This window comes from Poecilia formosa, unplaced genomic scaffold (genome assembly GCF_000485575.1).
Source record: "Poecilia formosa unplaced genomic scaffold, Poecilia_formosa-5.1.2 Scaffold59, whole genome shotgun sequence".
Taxonomy (NCBI): Eukaryota; Metazoa; Chordata; class Actinopteri; order Cyprinodontiformes; family Poeciliidae; genus Poecilia; species Poecilia formosa.
Genome location: NW_006799998.1, coordinates 748,402 through 773,610, shown reverse-complemented (window position 1 = coordinate 773,610; position 25,209 = coordinate 748,402). Strand labels below are relative to the sequence as shown.

Here is a 25,209-nt window from a genome sequence, read left to right as displayed (position 1 = left end):
AGTGCACCTATGCTTTCTCAATTCTCATCTCTTCAAGTTTCTCAAGAGGGCCTCACAATTTTATATTTTGCTCCTTTTTTCTGTTATTGAAGCAATTTTCTGATGTTGCAGCATTTTTCTTATGCTTTTGTTTTGTTTATTGTAGGTTTTTGCTTTCATTTTTTGTAAATTCAGCTTTTTTTCGTTTGTAGTGTTTTTCTTTTGCATTTGTTTTTTGTGCATATGTGCATTTTGCAGTTTGCATCATTCTTGTGTTTGCAGCGGGTTTGCACCTGTCGGCCACCACAGTTTAGCAGTTATTGATTTTCCCACTGGCCAGTGTATCAATCATTTTTAACAAGTATAATAAATAAAACAATATAAAAAATTTATACCCCTCGTGCGATTTTTTTTTATTTTTAAAGATGTCTCATTTTCTTCCAGAAACACACTTCTTACAGTTGAAGTAACAAAATGTCAATCTACCATATGAATTTAAATAAACGTTTTTAAATAATAACCTACTTTATTGAGGAGTAACTCAGTCGATTCGACTTTAATCTGACTGTATAAACACCTCATGGAAGTTTTTAGTCGTTGAAAATATTAAACAGAATTTTGGAAAGGAGCCCAGATGAGTCAGCACTGACAAAACCGCGCTAGTTCCCAGAATAGACGCCACATTTCAGTGCATAATTCAAAAAGAAAAAAAAAAAAAAAAAAAAATCAATAATTTTTTTTATAGATCTGCGGTGGATAAACATTATAACAAAGAACTGTTCGAGAACAGTGTTTCCACCGTTGGGCTGATCGTTTAACTAGGCTGTGTCCGCCTCTGTCGTCACCTTCCCCCGCGTGATTTCACAGCTCAGCCTCACCTGTTGACGCCGACGCTCTGCTCACACCGACTTGTCAGTTCTCAGGAGAGAGGTTCAAACCACGGACATAACCGAGGCAAGAAAACAGCTAAAACGTTGCGTCCTGCTTCGCAACAAACTGCAGAGACGGGGGAGTCTTCCTGAGCCTGCGTTTGAAGTGAAACAGGTCTAAAAGTCGCTCCTCTACACGGTTCTCGTCTCTGACGCTCTGCTATGGACGGAAGAAACCTCATCTTCAGTCGTTTAAATGGGAGCGTGTTTTCCAGGTAAAATGGGTTTATTTACTATTTTCTTTTCACTTTCCAGCTTTAGTCAACAGACGCACACGCAGCACTGGGCTTCAGGAGTGGATATGAAAACATAAAACAAAGTGCTCACGCTACAGGAGCAGTAGCGTCCTTTGACAATTAATAAGTAATATTAGGAAACTCTTTGATGCACTTTACTTACAGCAAAAGAGGAATTATTACAACTTCCTGATATGTAATGTTATCATATACTAAACTGCTCTACTTTATTGAAGGTGAGCAATGTTTATGAAATACAGGATTTATCAGGTTCATACCAAATGCACACCTGTATAGTTCGTTTTCAAGATATTCTATCTCTACTTACAGAAACTTTCTCTGAACCAAATGTGTGTTTGTCAAAGCTTGTCCCATGACAATACACTAAGTACAAACACATCCCCCCTCCTGTGTTTACAAAGACCTTGAGATCTCTGGCTCTTTATCCCTCCATCAGCACTCAGTGGGTAAACAGAGTGGGTGGGTGACAAGGCTGAGGTAGGATTGTGAGGATTTGCTGTCTGGGGACTTCTGCCTTTAGCCTTTTTTCTCCCTCAGTTCTCATTCAGACACACACACACACACACACACAAACACAGAAGTCTCGTTTTGATTGCTATTGGACAAATCTATGTCTGAGCCCTGTGAGTTCTCGACTGTTATTAATGGATCGGTCTTTGTTGCATCACAGCTCCCACAGACATACTCAGACCAGAGGAATCTCTGTGAGTACAGTTATCACACAATGAAAGGGTGGGAAGCGAGAAGAAAATCCCTCATGTTTTATTATAAGGTTTTAGTACTTGTATGAGTGCTTTGGATGTTGTTTAACTCTTGCTTAACTTTTCTTACGCTTTTTCTTGTGACAAAAAATGTCATTTGGATGGACTTCTGCCAGATGCACCTCGCAGAAGTTATTTGCACTCTTTCTGTTTGTGTTCTTTTCTTTTGAGCTGATTTTTCTCATTTCCCAACTGGCTTTCAGTATCCTTGAGAGAATGCAACTAAACCTGCTGTGGGACCCTGTTATCATAGGTTTAAGTAAGAACAATAATGTTAACATCAGACGGTGTAGGTTTGCAGCCATCGGTGAAACCTGTACTGAGGCCGCAGGGCATTCTGGTCAGATGAAGCTGTGTGCAACAATGAAATTTAAACACCTTTTAAATTGAAACTTGATTTTATTAAAAACTGCAATTGGACTTCAATGTGTTACTGTAATGAGATTATTAGGATCACTACCTAAATCTCTATGCAGGTGAAGTGTTTACATGGGTTTATACATGTGCTTATGTAGCATTTGACAGCTTTGGTTTTTAATGGAGAAACAAATTAATTCCTCACAGAATTAAGACATTTCAAACAGTGATTTCATATTTCTATCACTTAAGCTTTGGGTTTCATTCTTTCTTTATTTAGCCTGTATCTTGACAAACTGAAATGCAGTTATTGACAAAAAAAAGTTAGACATGCAGAAGAAGGACTGGCCAGAGTTTGAAAACAGGTTTTTGTCTGTGTTTCCCCGAAGCTGACATTCGCAGGTGATGATTGAAACTAGTAAAATGGTTGCAGTGGCTCTTTTTTTGTTTTCATGTCTCTGAACAGTGCTTGCATCACAAGCTTTTAAACCAGTATTTCAACTTAGTTATTTTACTCTTGAAGTCTTTTGATCTTTACAGCCATTAATTATGAAATGTTTTATGTGAGGCTGTGAAATATTTTGACACAATGTGATGTTTTTACTCCTGTGAAGACTGAACCCTTTTCACATTTCATCCTGTTACAAATGCAATCTCGAATGTTTTAGAATTTAATAAACAACATAAAGCTAATGATAGATGGTTATCAATATTTTTTATGATTAAAAACAAAAAAATATTGTGTTGTCCTTTGCATACCTGTAATAGCATTAAATAAAGATACACTGCGATCAGTTGCCTTTAGCAGTTACCAAATTATTAAATAGTCAACCTGTGTGTAATTTCATCTCAACATAAAGCCAGCTGTTATGTGAAGGACTCAAAGGTTTGTTACAGAACAGAAAGCAAAACAGTTGAGGTGGGATGGAGATAAACGTTTCACCAAGATAAGGACCATAAGTGTAGAGTCAGCGTTACAGTTAAATGCTTTAAATCAGTGGCTATTTGATTAAAAATTGTGCGTTGATTAATTCATCCAATTAAGCAAAAGCTAATATTCACTGTTCTGTTCCTAAATGGTACAGACCGAATAATAAATCACTTGGGTCACTTGCAACTGTTTTGCAGTTCAGTTCTGCTGAATTGTCACCATTTACTCAGACCCGCTGTAATAATGAGGCGACAGCTTGACGGTTATTGGGACTGAAGCCTGGAGGAGCAAAAGGTTCAGATGTTGCTTTGGGAAAGTCCATCATTTTTGTTCTGTCAGCTTAATATCCATGCCCAGTTTCATTTTCATCTGGTGTAAGGAAGCAGGATTGGCCTTTGTAAACATTAAACTACCTTTATTGCACAGAAATTATACTCATTACTAACCGTCGGAAGTATGACTTAATTTGTTTTTTAAAGCATGCTTGTAGTTGTAGGTAGCTCGTTTTATAATTGAATTAGATCTGGGTTGCACTTTTTTTTTGGAAAGTAAAAGAAGGGCACTAACTTATTTCATTGAAAATGTTGATTGGAGAGAGGTTTGGTAATCTGGTTTTCATTAAACACAAAACTAATGTGCAGCCAGAACTACCAATGTCAAAATGAATTTATAGCAGGTTTTCCTTTTATATCTTCTACAGATAAAAACCAGCCACACAGAGTGACTACAGAAGCATTTTGTCATGTTATTGCTGCTCCTTGTTGTTTTGTGGAACTGTGCGATAAGGTTTAGTGCATCAGATTATTTCTGCTTTCAACAAAATCCACTTTACTGAACCACAATTTTTCTGTTTCTACAACAAAGTGAATGAACATGATAGCCAAGTTATTTGTGATTTGATTTCTCGTTTCTTTAAGGCAAATGGGTGACATCTTGCAAGTTAATTTATCTAGGTTTAATTCTTTTTTAAAAGAATGAGAAATTTATTATGACAGTCTTCTGAAAGGAAACTATTGCAGTTAAAGTAAACTGTTTTCTATCAATAGACAGTTCTTCCAGAGACGAGCAGAAGGGCTGTGTGACTAAAGGTTGTTGACCAGGTGGACATGCAACTAGCAGGAGTTTCCTAAGCACGTGTTGTTGTCAAATAGCAGGAGTGGATTACATCAAATTAATGTATGACTTGGATACAATCCTTGTATTTCTCCACAGATTAACTTATTCCTTCAAACTGGCGAGTGAACACAAACTTGCTTCGTACTGTTTACATTTGAAGTTCACTGTGACCCAGAGATTACTCCCTTTTGGGACAGGGTCAGCTCACATTTATCTCCTCTAATAAAATATTTAAAAAGTTTGACCATTCTGACTTTTTTTTGATGAGCATTCATTTGCTTTGTTTTGCAACTAAGCTATTTGTGATTCGTGCATTTAGTCATTATACAACTTAGTTTATCTGAGTCATTCAGACTCACCTTACTTTATTCATTTGAAGGAACATGACGACTGTGTGTGTAAATTCATGGATTATTATGCCTTCCTTCTTTACAGACCATTTATGTTCACATGTTCCACTTGTGACATGTTTGCCTATATTTCCCTCTCACTGAATGCTTGGTGACGGGCTGTAATCAGCATTCACACCCACACACAGCATACCATCATCCCCGCTCTTTTGTCCTAAATGTAGGTAGTGGAATATAGCTGTTGTCGGTGTTGACTTTATGGTTCTGTACACACAATGCTGTGTCAGTGTTCAATGAGGGGGTCCAGAAAGGGATAGGGCTATGTTAGCCATAATGGGTGGGTTTTTGTTATTGCCTTTGTTCAAGAGCTAAGGTGTGGCAACATTATGATGGTTTCATGTTCAGGGACGGATTAGTCGTGCTTTGAAATATGATTAGTCACAGGTTAATTACCAGATGCTTGGAGCTTTTCAGCGAAAACTGAAACACAGTAAAACATGGTGAACATTGACATTTTGTTTAATGTTCTATTATTTCGCTTTGCTGGTTCATGATTAATACCAACGCAACACCCCAAAGACGATGTTTGCTTGTTTGACTGAAAAATAAATTAAAAAATCAGCCAGAGAGATAATTACCCCTCCACTATTTTTGTTTCAGTCATGTCTTCAAACAGTGAAATCCAATTATAAACAGCTTGAACCTTTAAGCTGAGAATGAAGGTTCTGTGTCCCAGAGGTGAACTTGCTTTGGGGCAAAATATTTTGTCTTATCTAATGTCAGAAAGTGAGAAAATAAACATTTTTCTTTATGGAATTCATGTGCCACGTAAAGTGCAAATTGCATCATCTCAATCTTTGACATCATGATCAGTCTAAAGCTAAAACTGAAGAATATTCATTTATTTATCTACTCACTTCGAAGGAGCAAAATCAGGACTCCCAACCTGGCATTCTAACCTCTCTATTAAGGGGAGCCAAGTCCAAATCCACATTCCTGTCTGCAGTAATGCTCAAAGTGGGGTTCATTAAATACTTTTGACCACCTAGTTTGAGGTGAATTAAAATTAGTTCAACATTGGGATGTTGTGCTTGCATTCATTCAACAACCTGCAATAACAATTGTATCCTGCAATACAAGTAAACTCACCATCTTAGACGGCAGTTAAGATATTTAAGATAAGTGTTTCAATTAGCACTGCAGTTCAGAGTAACTGGAACACTATCTCTGAATATTTTGTTGACAAACTGTTAGGAATAACTCGCTTTACTGTCTTTTTTTATTTCATTATTACAGTGTCTGCAACCATTGTGATATTCAAAGCATTGGTGTTGCTGTAACAATTGTGATGAGATATTTTGCAACTCTGCCACCCGTCTTCTCTTTATTATTCTTAACCACAAAAATGTTGTCATAATTTATGATTCAGATTAAGCCACTTCTTTCAGACAACATTTCTCCCACTAAAACTCCTTCGGCCTTTCTAGATGAAATAAAATGCAGTCTTGCAGTCTGTAATATCGGGAGTGTGCAAAGCTCCATTGGAGCCTGGCGTTGAGAGAGAGAGACTGATAAGCCTGACTGATGAGGACATAGTGAGATAATATGACATGGACAACATTCTTTCCTGCTCTACTTCTACTGCTGTTGAACCTACATTACTTATTTCCTCACACTGGTCTGAGTGGGTGAGTTTCTGTTGCCAGGATTTAGTTTTTCTTGGTTGATTAGTCTGAAAATTAACATAGTTTCACATTTTATTGCATCCGTTTTAAAGGCTGAATTTGTTGTTGTTCCTTTTTTCCTTTTTTTTTGTTTCTTGTGATCGCTCAAGGCAGTGTTTGCTTGACAAGCACACAAACTTGCTCACTGAATGCCTAGCTGCACCTCCGTTCACTGTTTTCCTCCTATCTAATTCTCCAGAGGCGCTCCCCTCCCTGCAATCAAATCCAATTTTGGGCACAAAACTTTGTTTTGTTCTTTGATCTCGCTCTCAGGCTGAACTCTGCGTCTGCTGATTTTGGTATATTTACTTCCCTCACTCTCACTCTTTTGAGCATCTTTGGGGCAACCTATCAAGATTTCTATTGCTTTTGGTTTTCATTTGAACACAGTAGTATATTAGCATCAAACTCTGGACTTTACCCCTGAATAACTCCCTCTCGTGTGGGATGTTGATAGGGTATCTAACTGGACTTTAGTTGGAGGTCAAACACTTGTACCGATGTTTGTATAATAATGTGACTCAACATCTCTCTCTCTCTCTCTCTCTCTCTCTCTCTCTCTCTCTTACTTTTCACAGATAATATAACATGTAGAAATGGTCGGTGTCTGCCTTTTTAAATGATCATGTGATACTGAAAATGCTTTCTATAGTGCATATATGGTTGCTTTAATATTAATTCTGATTAGATTTTAATCAGTGTTGAAGTGAAGGCATTGCAATAAATCCAGAAATACAAACCTGTATGACAAAATGCCATGCAGATGCATAAATCCTGATATTCATTTTATTCACGAGTAAAATGAATATCAGGTAGTTTTTTTATGTTAAAAAACTACCTGTGTTTTAACATAAAGCACATAATCTCACGGCTGTGTTGTACTCGCAGAACTGACGCTGCACCTGATGACTACTGTTATTATCTATGCATTGAACTTCAGCAACATAAAAAAGACAGATTTTGTGTCTTTTATTTATCGTTTCCAAGGAGTTGGATCTCGTTTTTGTATCATTTATTGATTATTTGTCCAGGTTACAGAGCAGCATTGATGCTATTTTTTCTGTTATACTGCATTAGTCATATTTTTCTTAAAGTTTGTGATAACTCTGTCAGACAAATGGGAAATGAATAAGCAGATTTGAAATATGTTCACGTCAAATATAAGTCACACTTATCTTTGTAGTTGGTGGTAAATAGTTGGTGTGGTAGCACTTTGTCTTTATGCCTATAAAACTGTTGTAGTACACTGGGAGTGTCCTACAACACTACTACTGCTTTTTTTTTTTACCATCTCTGTCCATTACCATTGTTTTCTAGATATCATTTTCTAGATACATCACTAGGAAACCCCATTTAAATCTTTGCTGTATATTTATCTCTGTGCTTTCATTCATCCTTCTCTGCCACCAGCCTAATAAGGCATTGATCTCAGAACAGAGGGAGGGGGCGAAGCACTCGAGGAGGAAAACGGTGGGAAAAAGTTCTCAACACAAGAATTCCCACATGTTGGTTTTGAAGGTCGCAAAGACTGAAATTTTGAGTCTGCTTGCCTGCATGTATTTGTGTACGGAGAAAGCACCAATTGAGGCCAAAGGGCAACATGGAATGAAAGACCGCAGCAGAATGTTGGCTTTTAGGAGGACAAATTCCCAAAAGTTGGGAATCACTTTCATGTAACAGTCAATAAACACAATACATAATGATATTATAATTATATGTGCTTTTATGAATCCACATGAATGGCATGAATGTGAGTGACAAAACAAAAGCCCTATGAAAACAGTACTTCAAAGTAATTGTCAGATGTATGGTTTTTCATACATTTCCTCTTTGCTATTGAACATCAAAGCTTTCTGCAGAAATATAAAACTGCTGCATGTAAGGCCTCTGTCCACACTGAGGCCCTGAAATGCAACCACAAACCACTGCACACATCCTGAAATCGCTCCCCTCTTTTGCTTTTGCTTCCTCATCAAAGCGTGACGCTTTCCCCGTCACAGACTTCTTTCTGGAAACCCACGGGGATTTCTGTGTTTTAACCTCCCAATTCGCACAATTGTTGTGTGATTACCCCCTACTGTCACCTGATTTACTCATATGCTCTCACCGATGCTGTGTGATAAGTCATAGCATTTATCAAAGATAATATTTTCTTCAAATAATTTTAACTGCTTATTTGTTTTCAGGCTTTAGATATGCCCCAACATAACATGGAAAACTCCAGGAGCCAGTGGCAGCAGAGTCTGCATCAGCCATGGATCAGCAGAGTGGCTGCAGGTCAGAGTCCCGCCTCCTCAGGGGCCGAGTCTGACACGGAAAGCAGCAGCACAGAGAGTGAGAAGGTAACAGACGTAAGTGAGGTTTTTATGATGGTTGAAAAGCAGTTAGTCAATCTATTTTGTGCCAAATTGAAGTCTGTTTCACTGTCTTTCAATCTTAGAATGGAAACAATTTTAGATTCATGTCAAAAACGTTGAATCATGAGGTCTAAACTTAAGACTGGTTTGATTTGTGTGATTTATTGGACATTTTCTTTTTCTCCTTAATTGTCAGTCCTGCCTTAAGAAGCCAGAGGTGGGCTCATCCAGGTTCTTTTCATCACCTTCAATGCTTCAAAACCGCATTACAGAGATCAACCAGCAAAAGGAAGAACTGAAGATTGAGGTGAGAATCTGATGTAATCATTGCAGATTGTGATAAATAATTACCTTAGTATCCCCAAAACAGACAGTTTGAAGCAGTGTTGTGCATTAGCTTGTTCAAACTAACGGGTTCATAGTTTGTGAAGGACTTTGAACTTCATAATGGTGTTCTTTTACATGACAAACTTGAACTAAGGCCTGCTTCTTCTGGCATTGTTGAACGGTGTTTTCTTTTGGAGTGAACCGGTGTTTGACAAACTCATGCCTCTCTAAGAGAAAAAGACCAACTCAGTTCTCCTTAAAAAAGAATGAAGTTGGGAATCCCTGTGCTTTCATGTCTTCACTGTAAATGTGAACCCTCTTGCTCTGACCATGCACCTAGTTTCTGTTCATTTGAGTAAGTTGAACAAAGAGTGGGAATGTCTGCTGGTGAACCATAGAAGAAAGAGGAATAAAACTGGAACACCATGTATGCTATCACTTCTAACTTTGCTTCCCGACCATCGTGGAGCTAAATATAGTTAAAATAATACCTCATATGTTTGTATTTTACAAAATTAAAGATTCTCCCCTGCCACTTAAGTTTCTGGTGAGAGGGAAGTCAGGGTTTCTCTACTTAAACTGCTGTCCCTGCAACCTGACCCTGAATAGGTGAAAGACAATGGATGGATAACTAAAGATTTTATTCGCCAGCTTGTTTTAAATACAATCTCTGTATTTTTAAGGGTATTAACAGTGTGAACTGAAATGAGAGCTAAATCTCGATAATATTTGTTTAAAGATTAACCACCAAAATATTAGTTGCTTTCATTTGGAAATTTCAGAAAATAAAAAATAAAAAACTGAAAAAAAAAAAGCTGAAAGCTCTCAGACAGCCTAAAGTCATTCTTAAAGAATGTGTGACTCTCACTGGTTCAGTGTCTGGTTGATATGATTCAGCCTGGTCAGCTCCCTTGTCCTTTCAGCTGCAGCTGGAGATCGCCTTGCTGCAAGGAGAGCTGCAGACGGAGAAGGAGCAGCTGCAAAGACACTCACAGAAGCTGCTGGCACTGCAACAACAAGCCAGAGAAAGAGAGAAGCACAAACGCACTGACAGACTTAAGGTAAGTCCCACACCAATAACAGGACCTGAATTAGTTTTCTTTGAATGCATTTATTTTTTTTAACCTTTTTTTTAATGTGAGAAAGTATTTTCTTGTATGGATTACAGTAAAACCAGTTAAATTTATCTTAAGGGATTCTTGAGAAACAAGTAGGACCAGAAATGAACCATCAACATAAAAAACAAGATCTTGTAAATGATAAGTCAACTGCTGTGCAATAATCATTGGTAGACTTTAATGCTCTGCTACACTCCTGTCGGAGCATTAAAGCGTGATGGAGTGTCTGCAAACAGGGTTGTGAAATTGTCCGAATGCTGTTTTGGGATCTGTTTCTTAGTGAGATTTTATACAATTCTGGGATTACTGTAGTCTTGGTTTAGTATGTTTTTGTTGTTGTTGTTGTTGTGTCTGGAAATGAAGGAGCGAGAGAGGTTGGAGAAGGAGAGACACAGGTTGGAGGAACTGAAGAAGAGTTGTGAGGAAAGAGAGAAACTGATCCCGAGTCAGCCAGAAAGCCAAAGAGAGCAGCTAACTCTGCAGCTGCAGCAGGTGAGCAGATGGCGCTGTATCTAATGTCTTCAGCATGTTCAGCAGTAATAAAATGTTTTAAAGTTGTTCATGTGACACAAAAATCTCAGGTTGAGAGTGGGGGACTCACAAACATAGCAGGGATATCTTTAAATCTGCATTAATGGCCTCCCTTCAGTGGAAATATTTCTCATTGTTTATCACTATGACTTCATGCCTGAAGATAAGATCTTGGAGGAGAATAAGATTCAGGTACCAGCACAAAACTTATTGTTTATTTTGGTTGTAAGTCATTTGTGGTATTGTCCTGATCTCCCACAGAGTTTTAAAATGTTTAGATTTTTGATAAGGGGCTTGTTTTCTGTACGTCACTTAAAAATCTTAGGTCAGCAACCTGATCCATATAGTGGAAGATGCAGAGCAGAAAAAAAATGTGAAAACTGAATGCTGCTAATCCAATTGTCATTATCTCTTACTATTTTCAGTAAACCTGCTCATGTTCTTTTGTTTCACAGGAACTTTTCAATGGAAAAAGTATTTAATGTTGGTTAGATGACATGTTCCCATATGTTGAAATCTAACTAAAAAAAATCAATGTGGTGTAAGGAATTGAATATCACTATATTCCTACAAATAATTTATTAACAAGGCGCCTGACAGTGTATTTAATATTTTCACTGTCATGGCAACCTTCCAAATAATACACAAATCTGCAACTGGTTGTTGGCTGTCTTGACTCATAAAGAATGTCTCAAGTTAAAGGGTGTGTTTTCATCAATACTGATAATGTTGTTTTTTTTAAACAACGCTTGATTGTTCAATACCAGTTTAACCTGTTTGCATGCTTTAAGAGTTTAACTCACTCATGCGGAGCACAGGATGTGTATTTCTTTTAGCAAATGTGTCAGAGCAGAGTAAAGAGATTATTGAAAAAACAGTGTTTAACGACAAGTTTGGTGGGGCTTGTTTTCTTCTGTTGAAACATGTTGAATGTTGGAAAATAATACTTACAAGCCAGTTTGGCATAACCTGCTGTAACAAAGAATTAGCATGCATGAATAAAGATGCCGTACCCAGCAGCAAATAAACAGATGTGGTGATTTTTAGACAGCTTTGCAATTTTGCATACATCCAAATGTTAAAGCAAGAATCTAATTCTTTCATTTTATTTAATTTCAATAATGAAGTTCTGAAAAGTCATTGAATTGGCACTGAAGAAGAAAAAAAAAACAAAGAATTGCAGGACACTAGACGAGTGCAGTTTGAGACTACTGACTTGGGGTGATGTGCAGGGTTGTCCATAATGCTGCTGTTCCCTGACCTGTCAGCTTAAGTAGACATCAATTCTTGATTGGTTTTGAATGGTGTCATACTTTGTGTTTGGATATTGTAACCTAATCTTGCAGTACAATGCCTTAGTGCAGTGGTTGGTAACACTTTATTTGAAGGGGTGTGCATAAGACTGACATGACACTGTCATAAACATGACATAACATCTGTCATGAACATAAATAAGTCTTTATGAATGTTTATGACAGTTGTCATGAAGTGTCATTTGGTAAATAATGACACTTTTAGTGCAAAGTTGCTCTAAAAGTCCATTAAAAGTGCCAGCGTTGCATGATTATGTAAATTATGATAATTTAATGCAAAGTTGGCACTTTTAATGGACTTTCAATGCAACTTTTAGAGCAACGTTGCATTAAGTGTCATTATTTACCGAATGACATTTCCTGACAACTGTCATAAACATTCATAAAGATTTCTTTATGTTCATGACAGATGTTATGTCATGTTTATGACAGTGTCATGTCAGTCTTATGCACACCCCTTCAAATAAAGTGTTACCCAGTGTTTCCCAACCCTGGTCCTCAAGGCACACTGCCCTGCATGTTTTAGGTGTTTCCTTGCTTCAGCACACGTGATTTAAATTAGCAGGTCTTTGCTGAACTGCAATCAGCTGAATGAGGTGCATTAAAGCAGGGAAATTTCTAAAACATGCAGGGCAGTGTGCCTCGAGGACCAGGGTTGGGAAACACTGCCTTAGTGTCTGGTTGTAATGTGACATTTGTATAAGTTCAACTGAGTATGGATATACGAATAATTATAACCTTTTTTGAAAACTGACCATATTTGGTTTATAAATTGTAATAACACATTTTCCTACATATGTCGGTGTCTTCCTTATTGTTTTCCTCATATTACCCAGTATTCTTCCCAGAACTAGTCTGCATCCAATTAATTCAAGACATAATTCAATTAAACAAAAAACTGAACTGACAGGACTTTTTTGTTACCCTTCTTGAAGGAGAAGGAGGGGATGGAGGCGGCCATCCGGGCTTTCGAGGACTGGGAGTTTCGAGTTTTGGAACAAGAAAGCGGCATTGGCGAAGAGGATGAAGACGGAGAAGAGAAACCGAAGGAGGAAGGAACGGAGGGGGAGATGGAGAAGGAAATCTCCCGCCAGCAGCATGTGGTCAACACAGCTCAGGTAATCAGTGTTCCTCATGGATGACTTTGTCAGTGAATTTCACAAAGGCTCTCCAGGGTGTTGCACAGAAATGGCAGCTTATCAGAGAGTCATGTGCTCCATGTCTGTGTTTATCCTTACTTAAACTCCCACTTAGTGCTGAGTTGTGATGTTGGATGTGTGGATAAGGAAAATGGACAAAATAATGGCAATACATGTCTGAAATCCAGTACTTTTTTCTCAAATTGTCATGATTAGTGGGATGTTAAACTTGACACTAAAAAAAGACCCTTTCCAATTTTGCAAACTTTTATTTTTTTCCTCTTGTGCCTGAAATATTTTTCTGCAGCTGAAATGAATTAGCTTGACATTAAAAATAAGCAGAAGGCAGATCAGAGACTTGACTTCAAAGTTAAAAAACTTGCGCTCCTCCTTCAATAATCACAGCTTTGCTGGCTTTGCTCTTCAGTGCAGTGCTCTGATAAAATTTGTACTCTGCAGCTAAGCAAGTTCTCATTTGCTCATTGCCCACAATAAATTAAGCCCAAGATTAAATGACTTGATAGGATGAGAGTATAGATATTTGTAATTGTTTCTATGGATCCCAGTTAATGGTTATCACTATGAGTTATCCCTTGAACCTCATCAACCCCCTAACCTCAATGGTGTTACAAGCTTGAACTCCTTACCTCCAAGCATCACCCTAATTCTGTCACGAGTGACATACAGGGAGTCTAATTACATCACAGGCCACCATGAGAGAACAAATCGGAGCAGGACAGACTGAAAACGACAGAGGTGGGATGACATTAAGAAGGATTAAAAGATAAAACATGTAGAAATCTTTGAAGCGAGACTACAGATTTTTGCTGAATGTATTGAAAACATTGATATAAAGCACTGATATCCTTTAATCTGGAATAACAATCACTTATTTTCATAAAACATTTTATTTTTATTTCCTGTATCCAAATATGTTCTCTCTGTAAAATACACAGTGCATCAAACAATTGATGACCACAGCAGATTAAATTTGATTCAATTGGACAAAATCATTTAAAAAGAACTAGTTAAAGTTTTTTATTTAAGTCTGGAATCTGGTGGCTGTCGCAGTAAAACATTTTCCTGTGCAGTTTTGCACAGAATGAGTCGGGCTTTATGAGACAGTGAAACTGTTCACATGAGAATATCTAAGCTATCCAAAGAGGCAGGTTGTTACTTGACTAATGAATCTTGCAATCAAAGTTTGTCACATAAAATATTCTGCATTTTTAAACAGTTGGTACAGTTTGTTTTTTATTTACATGCCTACAAAGTTGTACTTTGTTACTGTCATGTTGATAAATTTAAGTTGTGACTCATCTTTTCATTGTATAGTTAGTGTAATAAGTTTTGGGCATTTTATCATGCGTTCAGAATATTTGTGCTTTACCTCAAAATATACACCAACTGTTCCTTTGGCAGTCAGGTTGGTGTTTTGCTTTTTTCAAACAACCTGTTTGTGGATCTTAAGCTTCACATGAAAGGTAAATATACTCCTCACAGCCTTTTGTGATTATAAATACAAAAGACACAGATGTTCAACCTATAAGTGTTGGATAAAAAGTGACATGATATTTAGTTTTTGCTCTGAAACATCCATAAAGTCTCCCACTAATTCATTATGTTATAAAAGCATTAATTAAATAGATACTAGACCTAAAAGACACTTTCCCAGCTAGATTTCTAGTATTGCTCTCTAGCTCCCCCTTTCTTTTCCCAGTAAAATCACTTTTTGCTCCTAAAAAAAACACATGGTGACTGTTACTCAAGTCATAGAATTACTTGCCTTTTAACAGTTTATTGGTGTGAAATATTATATGTCACACAAAACAAAGTAAATTTGATTTTGATTTGGCAAAGTGCTTTTCCAAAGTTTTTAACTGACATATGTAACTCGGAGTTTGAAAATGAATAATTTGAACTGTAATAACATGGTTAATACTATAGTTTTGTACCTGGTGTAAACTATAGCACAACATTGTGCACTGAAAACTGTCACTGAAGAGATGGATGCAAACATTGTTCTGTGGCAACAAATGTGCTTTCCTTCTGCCTCGTGAAGTCCATTTAAAAAGCATATTTGGTCCCCATAATGCTGAATTGTTCCACAATTAGCCTCGGTATGCTGGTGGTGGTGCAAACGATGAGATGATGACTGGGATTGTATGAGACGCAAATTGTAGTTGACTCAGCTGCACTGCAGCCAGCTGCACAAGGCTGCTCAGCCGTCTGTCTGCTTCGTACTGTGTCACATGCAGCATCCTTACACTGGCAAATTATAATCCAGTATTTCTTTAAATTACTCTTTTTGGCTTCTTCCTGGCTTTGCATTCCTAAATAGCTTCCATCCATTATCCATTTTCCTTGGTGTTGTCATGCTTATTTCCAGTGGTTTCCCAAATAATTTGTAAAATATATATATATTTTTTTTTTCTTGTTTTTTTTAGTGTATCTCTGTTTGGAAAAGTCCACTTGGATCTTGATAGTACATTTGTTCATGTTTTTTGTGCATTTAGTACAATATCCTAATATTGGATCACAACCTTTTGAAGAATGTATTGAAAACCATGCCAGCTAAATAAACTGGCTGCAGCACATTGCATGTCTTATGTGAAGAGGAAACCACATGGCAGTCCAAGCTGATGGAAATTATTCCCTGAATTTTCAGGAACGAGTCCAGCAGTTGGAGAAACAGCTGAAAGAGATGGAGAAAGAGAAGGAAAGAGAGCTGAATGCGTTGAGGAAGAAGAAGAGAGAACTAATTCAAGCAACTCAAACGGTACGAGGGTTTTCTAAAATTGTGGATTTATCTTATTGTAGATATCTGTTGCTATTCAGACTGCCGATGCTACTATTAATGTAAAAATAATTACCTAAGGCAAAATAATTTTGGTGGTCTGTGGAAGGGTTTTTTATTATGCTGGAAAGAGCTGGAAATTGGTTTTGTACAAGCGATGAAACAATTGTTGGTGGTAAAAATCTGATTTACAATGAGGGTGTAACCATCATATTCTTCTCTTTGCTGTTTGGAGCTCTTTCACAATCTTTTCAATTTTATTTTCATCCATTTCTTTCAGTTTCGAAATCTATATTTTATGTAGCCAAAGTGGGCTTTGCCCAGGTGTTTACCATTTAACATGAATTTTTTGAGTTGAGCAAAAGACTTGCAAGACCTGGTGTAACTCAATTCTTAGGTGTTTTTAGTTGCTCATTAAATGTCAGTGCTTGACACAAGCTACAAAAAAAATGCCCAGATGTATTTGTTTTGAAATGTGTTTTGGCCTAAATGCTTTGCTATATAATGGCCTTTTAAAGTCTTTTTTTCCCCTTAACTTCTTTCTTAGACTTGAGCATGATCACTATTCTATATTTGACAACCATTTCCTAAGATAAACTTTTGTTTGTCAGAATTAGGTTTGTTTTATAATGGAAGATGCAGTTTTGAAGAAACTTGTGTGTATTTTTGGTTTTGGTCACATATGCAGGGTAACCTACAAGAATAAAGTAGGATCTACAGTACTTTTAACATCAGACCTATTAGTTACTGAGATTCATATACTGTATGATTCTTTTGACCTGGGAATGACATTTTGCACCTGGATTACCTACTTTACATAGAGAGATGCATTTGTGGCCTAGTTTTGAATAAGCAGTGGGCAGTGAGGAGCCAGACTCGTTTGTTTTTGAGACTTCATTTTGATTCTTCATAAAATACTGCCTTGCAATTTACAGTCTATTTTTTCTTATAAATACTTACAATTCCAAAATCTGTAATTTACTTAATATTTTTTAACTGTGTTTGGGTAAAATTCTTTTGGTATCAGTTTTCACCTAAAAAGAGTCATGACAGTATCAGTTATTATGTGTAGGAGACAAGATCGGGAAAAGGAAAGAACAAATCGGAGAGAAAAAGTGCAAATGAGGGAAACTTAAGTTGGAGGGAGAGCGCAAGGGAGGAGGGAACGAAGGGAGGGTAAGAGCAGAGGGAGGAGTAAGCAGCGTGAGGGTGGTAGCTGTGGTTGTATGTGTGTAGATTAGAGCGTGTGTGGATGCATACAAGGGAGAGAAACCAAGCTGAGAGAAGTGTCACATCCTTGCAGCAAAGGGTAAGCCAAAAGAATGAACACAAATCTGTCATATATAGGTGTTAAAACTTAACTTTTAGTTCTTAATGTTGACTAAAGAGGGAGAGAGAGGGTAGAATTGCATAGCAAAAGGGAGGAGTTGAAAACGAGACATTGTCAGAAAGAATGACCAAACATGCGCAGGATGTGTTTGATTTGACATGTTTGTCTAAGTTGTGAATTATTTGTGGCTGTGAAAAGCTAAATGGCTTATAGTAAATAATGCATGAGGGGATAATCTGTTTGGATCACCATGTTGAGGAATGGGACATAGGAAGCATTGTAGCAGATTTCCTCGTACTGTGAGAAAGTACAATTTCTTATAAATGCTTACTGTCAACACATTTCCTGACACCATGTGCTTGTCTGAAGAACTGAATGGGGCCAACAAGGGTTAAGCAGTGAACTTAATGCAGTCACTGAATTGCTCATGCGTTTGTGACTCAAGCATGGTGGGAGGGTTTTCAGGGAAGACACTGTGGCTGTGATGTTTTTTTTTATCTCATCATGACCAATCCATCTTGGATGTGTTTCTGTAGTTTAATTCTCAGCCAGATGTGATGTGTCTATCTTTTCAAGGCAATCTGTTTTTCATCTTTAGTCTTTGTCTCCAGTTGTTTTAAGCAGACTTTTAGCATTTGTCTCTTGTAACAAGTGTCCGTCTCATATCCGTTCTTTCAAAACTGAATCTGGTCCAACAGGTTCCCAAAGAGAAGAAGCCGCTCACTGATTGGTCGAACATCACCACCTCAGCTCCCTGCATGATGTCACTCTCTCCTTTGACACCTCACAAGTCTCCACAGGTGTGCATTTGGTCAGGGCTTTGTTAATTTATCTGTCTTATGAATGATAAGCCTCACTGCTGAAACGACTGAAAAGTTGTGAAAGAAGGGAAAATTGTTGATCGTCTGGAAATCATGGGAATGCATTTACAGTTTTGAACTTGTTCATATTTTATAATCTTTCTATGGGATTTTATGTGATGACCCTCGCAATGTACATTATTCTCTTCTTTAGGAACTGTCCAAGGAAGCAGTCAGTTTGCCAAGAAGGCGAAGCTTACATAGGAACAACAGACCCTCCGACAGGCCGATTTCGGTGCAGGGTGAGTTGCCAACCCTGTTTTTTCCTTGTATTGTTTTTAATTTCTCCTGCTTTTGTAGTTCATGACAATCCAGACAATCAACATGCTCACTTTATACTCATATCCTCATTTTGTCTGTTTGCTCAGTTCCCTCCCTTTTAGTCAAATCAAAGGTGTGTCTTTAGAGTTTTTTGGTTGTTGCTACGAGCGAGAGCACAATTCTCCCATGTCACATAGAAACATCTGAAAGCTTAAAATCTCCACAGTGTTATCTGTTTTTGTGCTCCAAATATTTGAGTCGTCTAATCTGTTAAGTCATGTCAAATCTTCCACGGTCTGTTTTCCGCCCTTTTTCCTCCTCACTGGCGTAATTTAAAGTTCATAGTTGGAGTTGCCCCAGAAAAGATTTCTCTGGTATATATACACATACATACATACATAAAATATAGTGGTTATGGTTCTCTGTTTCTTTCCACTGTCAGGTTTGGTGAGGACTCCTCCAGACAGCCAGACGACAGAGGCTTTCACTTCCCCCATAACCTCCCACAGACTAAGCAACGGGCACAGACCGGGGAGCAGCAACGGTGGCGGGCTGCTCACTCCGTGCAACAGTGAAGCAAACTCTCGTGCTGCAAGGTGAGTTGCATCACTGCATGTGGATCTATGATACTTTTGGATGGCTACCTATGTAGCACTTCTTTGACATTAAAATGCTGAATATATAATGTGTTATTCTTATTATAAATGTCAAAAGAAATGTTACTTATCATATCAGAGTGTGCAACAGTTGTACTTATGTAATCTTTGATGTAAATCATGCTATGAGGTGTATGAATGAGTATCTCATAGCTGCACGTTATTAGAAAAACATATAAATGTAATGGCATAGCTGAATTTTATGATGAGTGTTGATTCCGGTTAATCCACATTTTCTTGACTATTTCTTCAACCCTGTTTGTCAGATTTAGCATCTCGGTAACTAAAAATATATAAACATTTACATCAGTGAAAGTCCATCCAGCATCTTAAAAATAATATTGGCTTGTATATTTTGGATGCATGCCAATAGTATAACATCCAACCAGATATTGCGTCCAAGGAATTCTCTGACTGTTATATTGGACAGATTGATATTTTGATAATATATTGGGCAAATTTAGTTGTCAGATATTGACACATTTAAAAACAGTTCAAAAAGGATTTTGGGGGGTATTAGGGGGTTAAATCATCAACCCTGTGTATAATAAGTATATGAAAGTTTTCTGCTCAAGTTGTTTTCGGATGTGTTGATGATAATTCACAGTTTCAATGGAGACATGAATATCTGCAGGAAATTTAGAGCTCTTATGATGTTCATAAGTGTATACAGTCTGGTCAGTTTCTGTAAATCATATATTCTTATTAAAAATGTAATTTGTTTAATAACTCAGCTCAAAAAGTGAATCTCATATAACTTGTATATCTGTTAATATCAGTGATTATGTCTTAAAGCTAAAACCCAATATTCATTTTTTTGGAAAACCTGAATATAGCATAATTCCATAAACCAAAGAAAGTTAAGTTATATCCACAACATCATGGGTGAGACTGCTGACACCCTCCATAAGAGTAGGTCACAGAAGGTCATTGCTTTCATTGACCCTGCCTGTTTACATGGCCCTCTATACAAGCATGATAATAAAAAGTTGTGTGGAAGGACAAAGTGTGGCCCAAAGGCATGCACAAGCAACAGGGATAACTACTGCCCTAATGTCTCATCACTAAAGTAAAAATAAACACATTCCTGAATAATACATCACTGCTTATAAGGAGGTTGCTTTTTTAATTCAAATCTGAAAATGCATAACTTGGGCCAGTTTTATTCCAAATAATAAAGGCGTATTTATATTTAGCAACTTTTGCAAGTTCAACATAATGGTATTTTTTAACTTGTGTAAAAATTACAGAAGTTTCTGATATGAATGTGGTGTAGATGGTATCACTGATGGTTTGTTTATTAAAATAAATAAATAAAAAATCTGTAGTAAATTGACGTGTTTCAAAAAATGCATTACTTACAAAGACAATAACACAGACACATGACTAATATATTTTAAATAAACTGGAGGATAGCCCAGTTTACTGAAATTGCCATGCAAGTCATATTGGTTATAAAAAGTTACTTAACTGTCTTTCTGTTCCCTGCAAAGTAAAGGAATAATGAGATTGGTTAAATCTAACAACACAGTTTTCTATTTGACTGTTTTCTAGATTGATGCTGACTGCATGTCCCTTTATAACACTTCATTAAATTATAATTTTGGGGTTTTTGCTGTTTTAATAAGAACAACCAATACTATTTCTTATTTTTTTTTTTTTCTCTAATTCTGATGCTTCATGTTTCTTGTCTCTGCAGTCCGTCGCTTTTGGATCTTGTGGAGATTGAGAGGAAGCTGAGGGAAGCCAAGGCAGAAAGAGAGAGGCTTCTCAGAGAACGAGTGAGTCACCTGCCATGGGAAACACTCACTAATTGTCACTGTCACACTTTATTAGACATGGCCTGTTGATCAGTGACACCAGCTAAGCTCGCGCATGATTGTCCAAGAAACCACTGAGCAGATGTTTGCATGCCTATAACGCATGTTCGTAGCACTGGCAGCTGCCAAGACTGGAAGGCTCAAACCTCCAGTTGTGTGTGGCTTCATAACCAATGGGTTTCTATTTTTGCTGCTTTAAAAATAGTACATTTTAATGTGTTACAGTTTGTTTTTTTTTCTATGACCGTGTGCACACAGGCAGAGAGGCAGCGGTTGTTGTTGGAAGAAAGAAGCCAACGAGAACTAAACTCCAACAGAGAAGAACCACTAGAACCAGAAACACAACAAAGACCAGGGCCAGGAGCAAATGAATCCATACAAGTCCTTTCATCGCCAGTTGCAGAGGTATAAATTAATCATAAACCCTAAATCTAGGGTTAGAAAAGTTAAGAAATTGTGGCTGTAGAACTAAATAAATGCTAGGGATTTTTTTCCATGTTTTACTTGTTATGGTTAAATCCTGTCTTTACACATAATAATAAGCAAACCAAGCCCATTAGCCGTGTAAGTCAGTTTTATGAGCTTAATGTTGACCCAGTTTCTTGATAAATGATCTTACTGAAAATTGCTCTGTTCCTTAATCAGTTATGTTGTTTGTTGTTACAGTGAGTCATTCTCATTAAAATAATGAAATTTCATTCATAGAACAGAATAAATATTGTTGTACTGTAATATAGCAGTAAAGATGGGTGCAATAAAAATGATAATGGCTCAGGTGTTCTGAATTATAGTCTAGTAACGTCTATAAAACATTTTTCATCATGTAGCTCGGCTAGAGATTATTAGTTTTTCCTCTTATTTTCTAAGACCACATCTTGCATCATATTTTTGATACAAATGTAGTAAACTTTCCATCATGTGACCACAGAGAGCCCCTTTCTCAAGCTCAAAAAATGCCACTGGATGTTAGTAGTGTTTTCCATGGAAATGTACTATTTAGAGGATGAATTAAGCTCCATTTGTCCTTCCAGAAGCGCAGCCTGCCCCTTTTCCTTACGCCAAACTTTGACCTTCGGGCTCATGTAGAGTCACTGGGTCACGGGGTTGCCAGCTGCACAGACCTGCGGCTCACACCTCGACGGTGTGCCGGTTTCCTCACAAAACGAGGGGGGAGAGTCAAGACATGGAAGAAGAGATGGTTCCTGTTTGACACAGACCACAAACGACTGGCCTACTATACAGGTTGGACTGGAAAGTTGTGTGTGCATGCGTGTGTGTGTTTGTGTTTGCTCATTGACTTTGCATTTGTGTGTTTGCATGAATAAAAGGCTTTTGTGTGCCACACAATTTGAGCTCACTGAAGGGAGGCTATTGTTGTAAAAATACATGAGGAACCGTCTCTTACTGCACATATTTTAAGATCAGATGAAGTGTCATGCAAAACGCTTTTACCCTAGAAATCTTTTTTTACATTTTGTTTCATTACAACTACAAATTCCAGTGTTTTTAAATTGAGTTCCTATGTGGAAAGCCAACAAAAATGAATAATAATTGTAAGGAAAATTGTTTTTTTTAAAAGACTGTGGCAAATAACCTATTGTCATTTTGTAGCACTTTGAGATTACATAAGTGTGTAATAAATAAAAATGTTACTATAAATAAAACTCTTAAAATTGTCACACTATGTTGACCTAAAATGTATATTTTGTATTTTTTTTCTACAGACTGCGATGAGAGGAAGCTAAAGGGAGTCATGTACTTTCAGGCTATAGAAGAAGTTTACTACGACCATCTACGAACGGCTACCTCTGTGAGTTTGGCTTTGTCAAATCTGTTGCAGTTTTTGGGATTTTTTTTCATTTGGATGCACCAAATCAGTAAAGTTTGATTTCTAGAGTCTGTAAATGGAGGCTGCAACCCCTCTTTCATTTTGAAAACATATTTTCTTGGGTCATTCATCTCTAAATGACCTCAAAATGATTGCGTAATCTTTTAGAAAAATGTTATCTCAGAAGCAAACCAAGTAGCTCAGAAAAATATTTACAACTTTTTTTTAGATGAGAGGATTTTACTAGTTTAAACTTTTCCAAACACAATCCTACTTGCAAAGCAAAAACATTTTAACAGAATAAACTAAACCAAACCTCCACACTACAAAAGTCTAGTCCAACATAAAACTACTTTTATGTTGAACATAAAAATTAAATGGCTTTGTTGGACATTCAGGCTACTTTTAAGGAAGGTGTAAACTTTAAGTCATATTCTGCTCTACATCAAAACAGCCAGTTGTTATTTTGTTTTTTTTAATCAACACTCTTTCATTAATTACTCCAGATTTCTGAGGAACGATGTTTGTCATACTTCTAGGGAAGCAGACAAACAGGATTTACTTGCTTCAGTTTGACATTGCAGATGCTTGATTGCAGTTAGTTGTAAAGTTTTGGTCTAACAAATATTTGTGTGTTTTAAAGCCTCAATATTGCGGTAAAAACATGGGAAACCTTGCCAGTGAGCTGACTCTTGATTTCTCTGTCTTCTGTTTAGTCTCCTCGGCCCAGCCTTACGTTCTGTGTGAAGACATACGATCGCCTGTTCTTTCTGGTGGCTTCCAATGCCGTGTCCATGCGTATCTGGATGGATGTCATTGTCACTGCAACAGACGAGCACAGCCGCTATTGACTTAAATACGTGACTATGAAGTGAAGCTACTGAACGGACTCTACTGTGGTTCTTTTCTCCTTTCCTGTCCGGGCAGTATATTTGCTGCAAATGTGCCTTTGGGGGATTCAGAAGACCCACATGGCGGTGCTGCGGGTCAGACGTGGAGGCCACTGTTACTGATATAAGTTCATCAGCTGCAGCTCAGAAAGGACTCACTCATGGTGACTCAGCTGTCTGTTACAGGCAGGATTTTTTCACGGATCTCGAGCTCCCCCTGCTGGTTACAGTCCAGCATCACAGGAGTAATATACACTACAGGCGATACCAGAAATGGGCACAATAAAACCACCAGCATCTACAGGATGTAATTTGTTCTAATATGCCACTACACTGGAGGTGATCTCTCTGTCATATTCACCCCTTGCCTTTGTTTTCAGATAAAGGAATGTTATGGACGTTTAAAAGATTATTTATTATAATGAGGTTTATATGGCTTTGGTTTGCAGGTAAATAAAACTGTACTCTGGTATCAGGGCAACATTAAATGTTTGTTTTTATAAAAATGCTTATGTTTGTCTGTTTTTATTTAATCATCTTTGGAAAAGTAATGGTGAGATCAATTCCAAGGTGCTATGAAAAATAATTGAAGATACATTTTCTTCAATGTTTCTTTTCTATTTGAATCCACCTGTAACACTTCCACAGGAACATTGCTGATAGCAGTCCATTACCCATTTATGATGAGGTGTGCTAAAGATCACAGCAGAATATACTCTTACTGGGAACGATCATCCTGTGATCATTAAAGGATGGACATGGTCAGCATCAATACTCAAGCAGGCTGATTATTGATTAAAGGCTGTGACATTTAACCAACTCTGTAAAATGTGCCAAGTAAAAATCTACTCCATTTTCTACAGGCTGATGAATTGAAACAAGGCAGAATCTGTGCTCTTAAGTTGTTTTTTTTTGTGTGTCAAAATCTGACCCATCTGAATGTCCTGTGAATACATACCAGTAGATTAATGAGGGGTATTATGTAAAATTTACTATTTTGGCTTTGTATCGTGATGTAATGTTGTTCCCTCATCAAAAAATACCTGGAGTGTCACTTTGATTCTTTGATGCATGTTTGATAAACACTTGACTCTGACAATCAGTCATTTTGGGCCATCACTCAAGACTGCCCTACATGTTTTTCTTTCTTTTTTCCTCTAACTCTCCCTCCATACTGGGAAGCACTCTAGTTCACACACATCACTGCAGACACCCAATTTCATTGGAGAGTCACATTTAGAAGAAGCTTGTAACTCCAAACATAGTTTAACCAAAACTACAGTATTCCTACCTAAATAGGACCTGACACTTCTGTCAACAGGCAGTTGTTGTTTTCATGTTTAAGTTTTCACTGTGACATGGAGAATTATTAATAAGGCCATAAATAGACAGAAGTGAGTGTTTCCTAATTAAATCCATATATTTCTGTTGGTAAGTTTGAGTGTAAAAGTAGTAACATCAAGGTACATCTGTTTGACTAATTCTGAAACTTCTGATTGATTGAGAACTTCCTCAGTTTCATTGCGCACATTATTAAGAAATCAATTTCCTGTAAGCAATTTCCTGTTTTTGTTTTTT

At 37.3% G+C, this 25,209-nt stretch overlaps 1 protein-coding gene across 2 annotated transcripts; it reads left to right on the top strand.

Moving 5' to 3' along the window:
- Positions 1–759: 759 nt before the first annotated feature.
- On the top strand, positions 760–24,139 carry phldb3 (pleckstrin homology-like domain, family B, member 3). Of its 2 annotated transcripts, none has more exons than XM_016672342.1 (15): positions 760–1,123; positions 8,591–8,755; positions 8,958–9,068; positions 10,012–10,149; positions 10,570–10,698; positions 12,986–13,168; positions 15,858–15,968; positions 18,015–18,116; positions 18,331–18,418; positions 18,880–19,033; positions 20,793–20,874; positions 21,172–21,318; positions 21,945–22,155; positions 22,638–22,723; positions 23,458–24,139. In XM_016672342.1, the coding sequence occupies exons 2-15, from the start codon at positions 8,600–8,602 to the stop codon at positions 23,590–23,592; spliced, it is 1,833 nt and encodes a 610-aa protein (XP_016527828.1). In that variant the 5' UTR covers positions 760–1,123; positions 8,591–8,599; the 3' UTR covers positions 23,593–24,139. The 2 variants fall into 2 exon arrangements, with proteins under 2 accessions (XP_016527828.1, XP_007553861.1); XM_007553799.2 differs by having other exon boundaries at positions 762–1,123; positions 8,591–8,746.
- Positions 24,140–25,209: the final 1,070 nt, after the last annotated feature.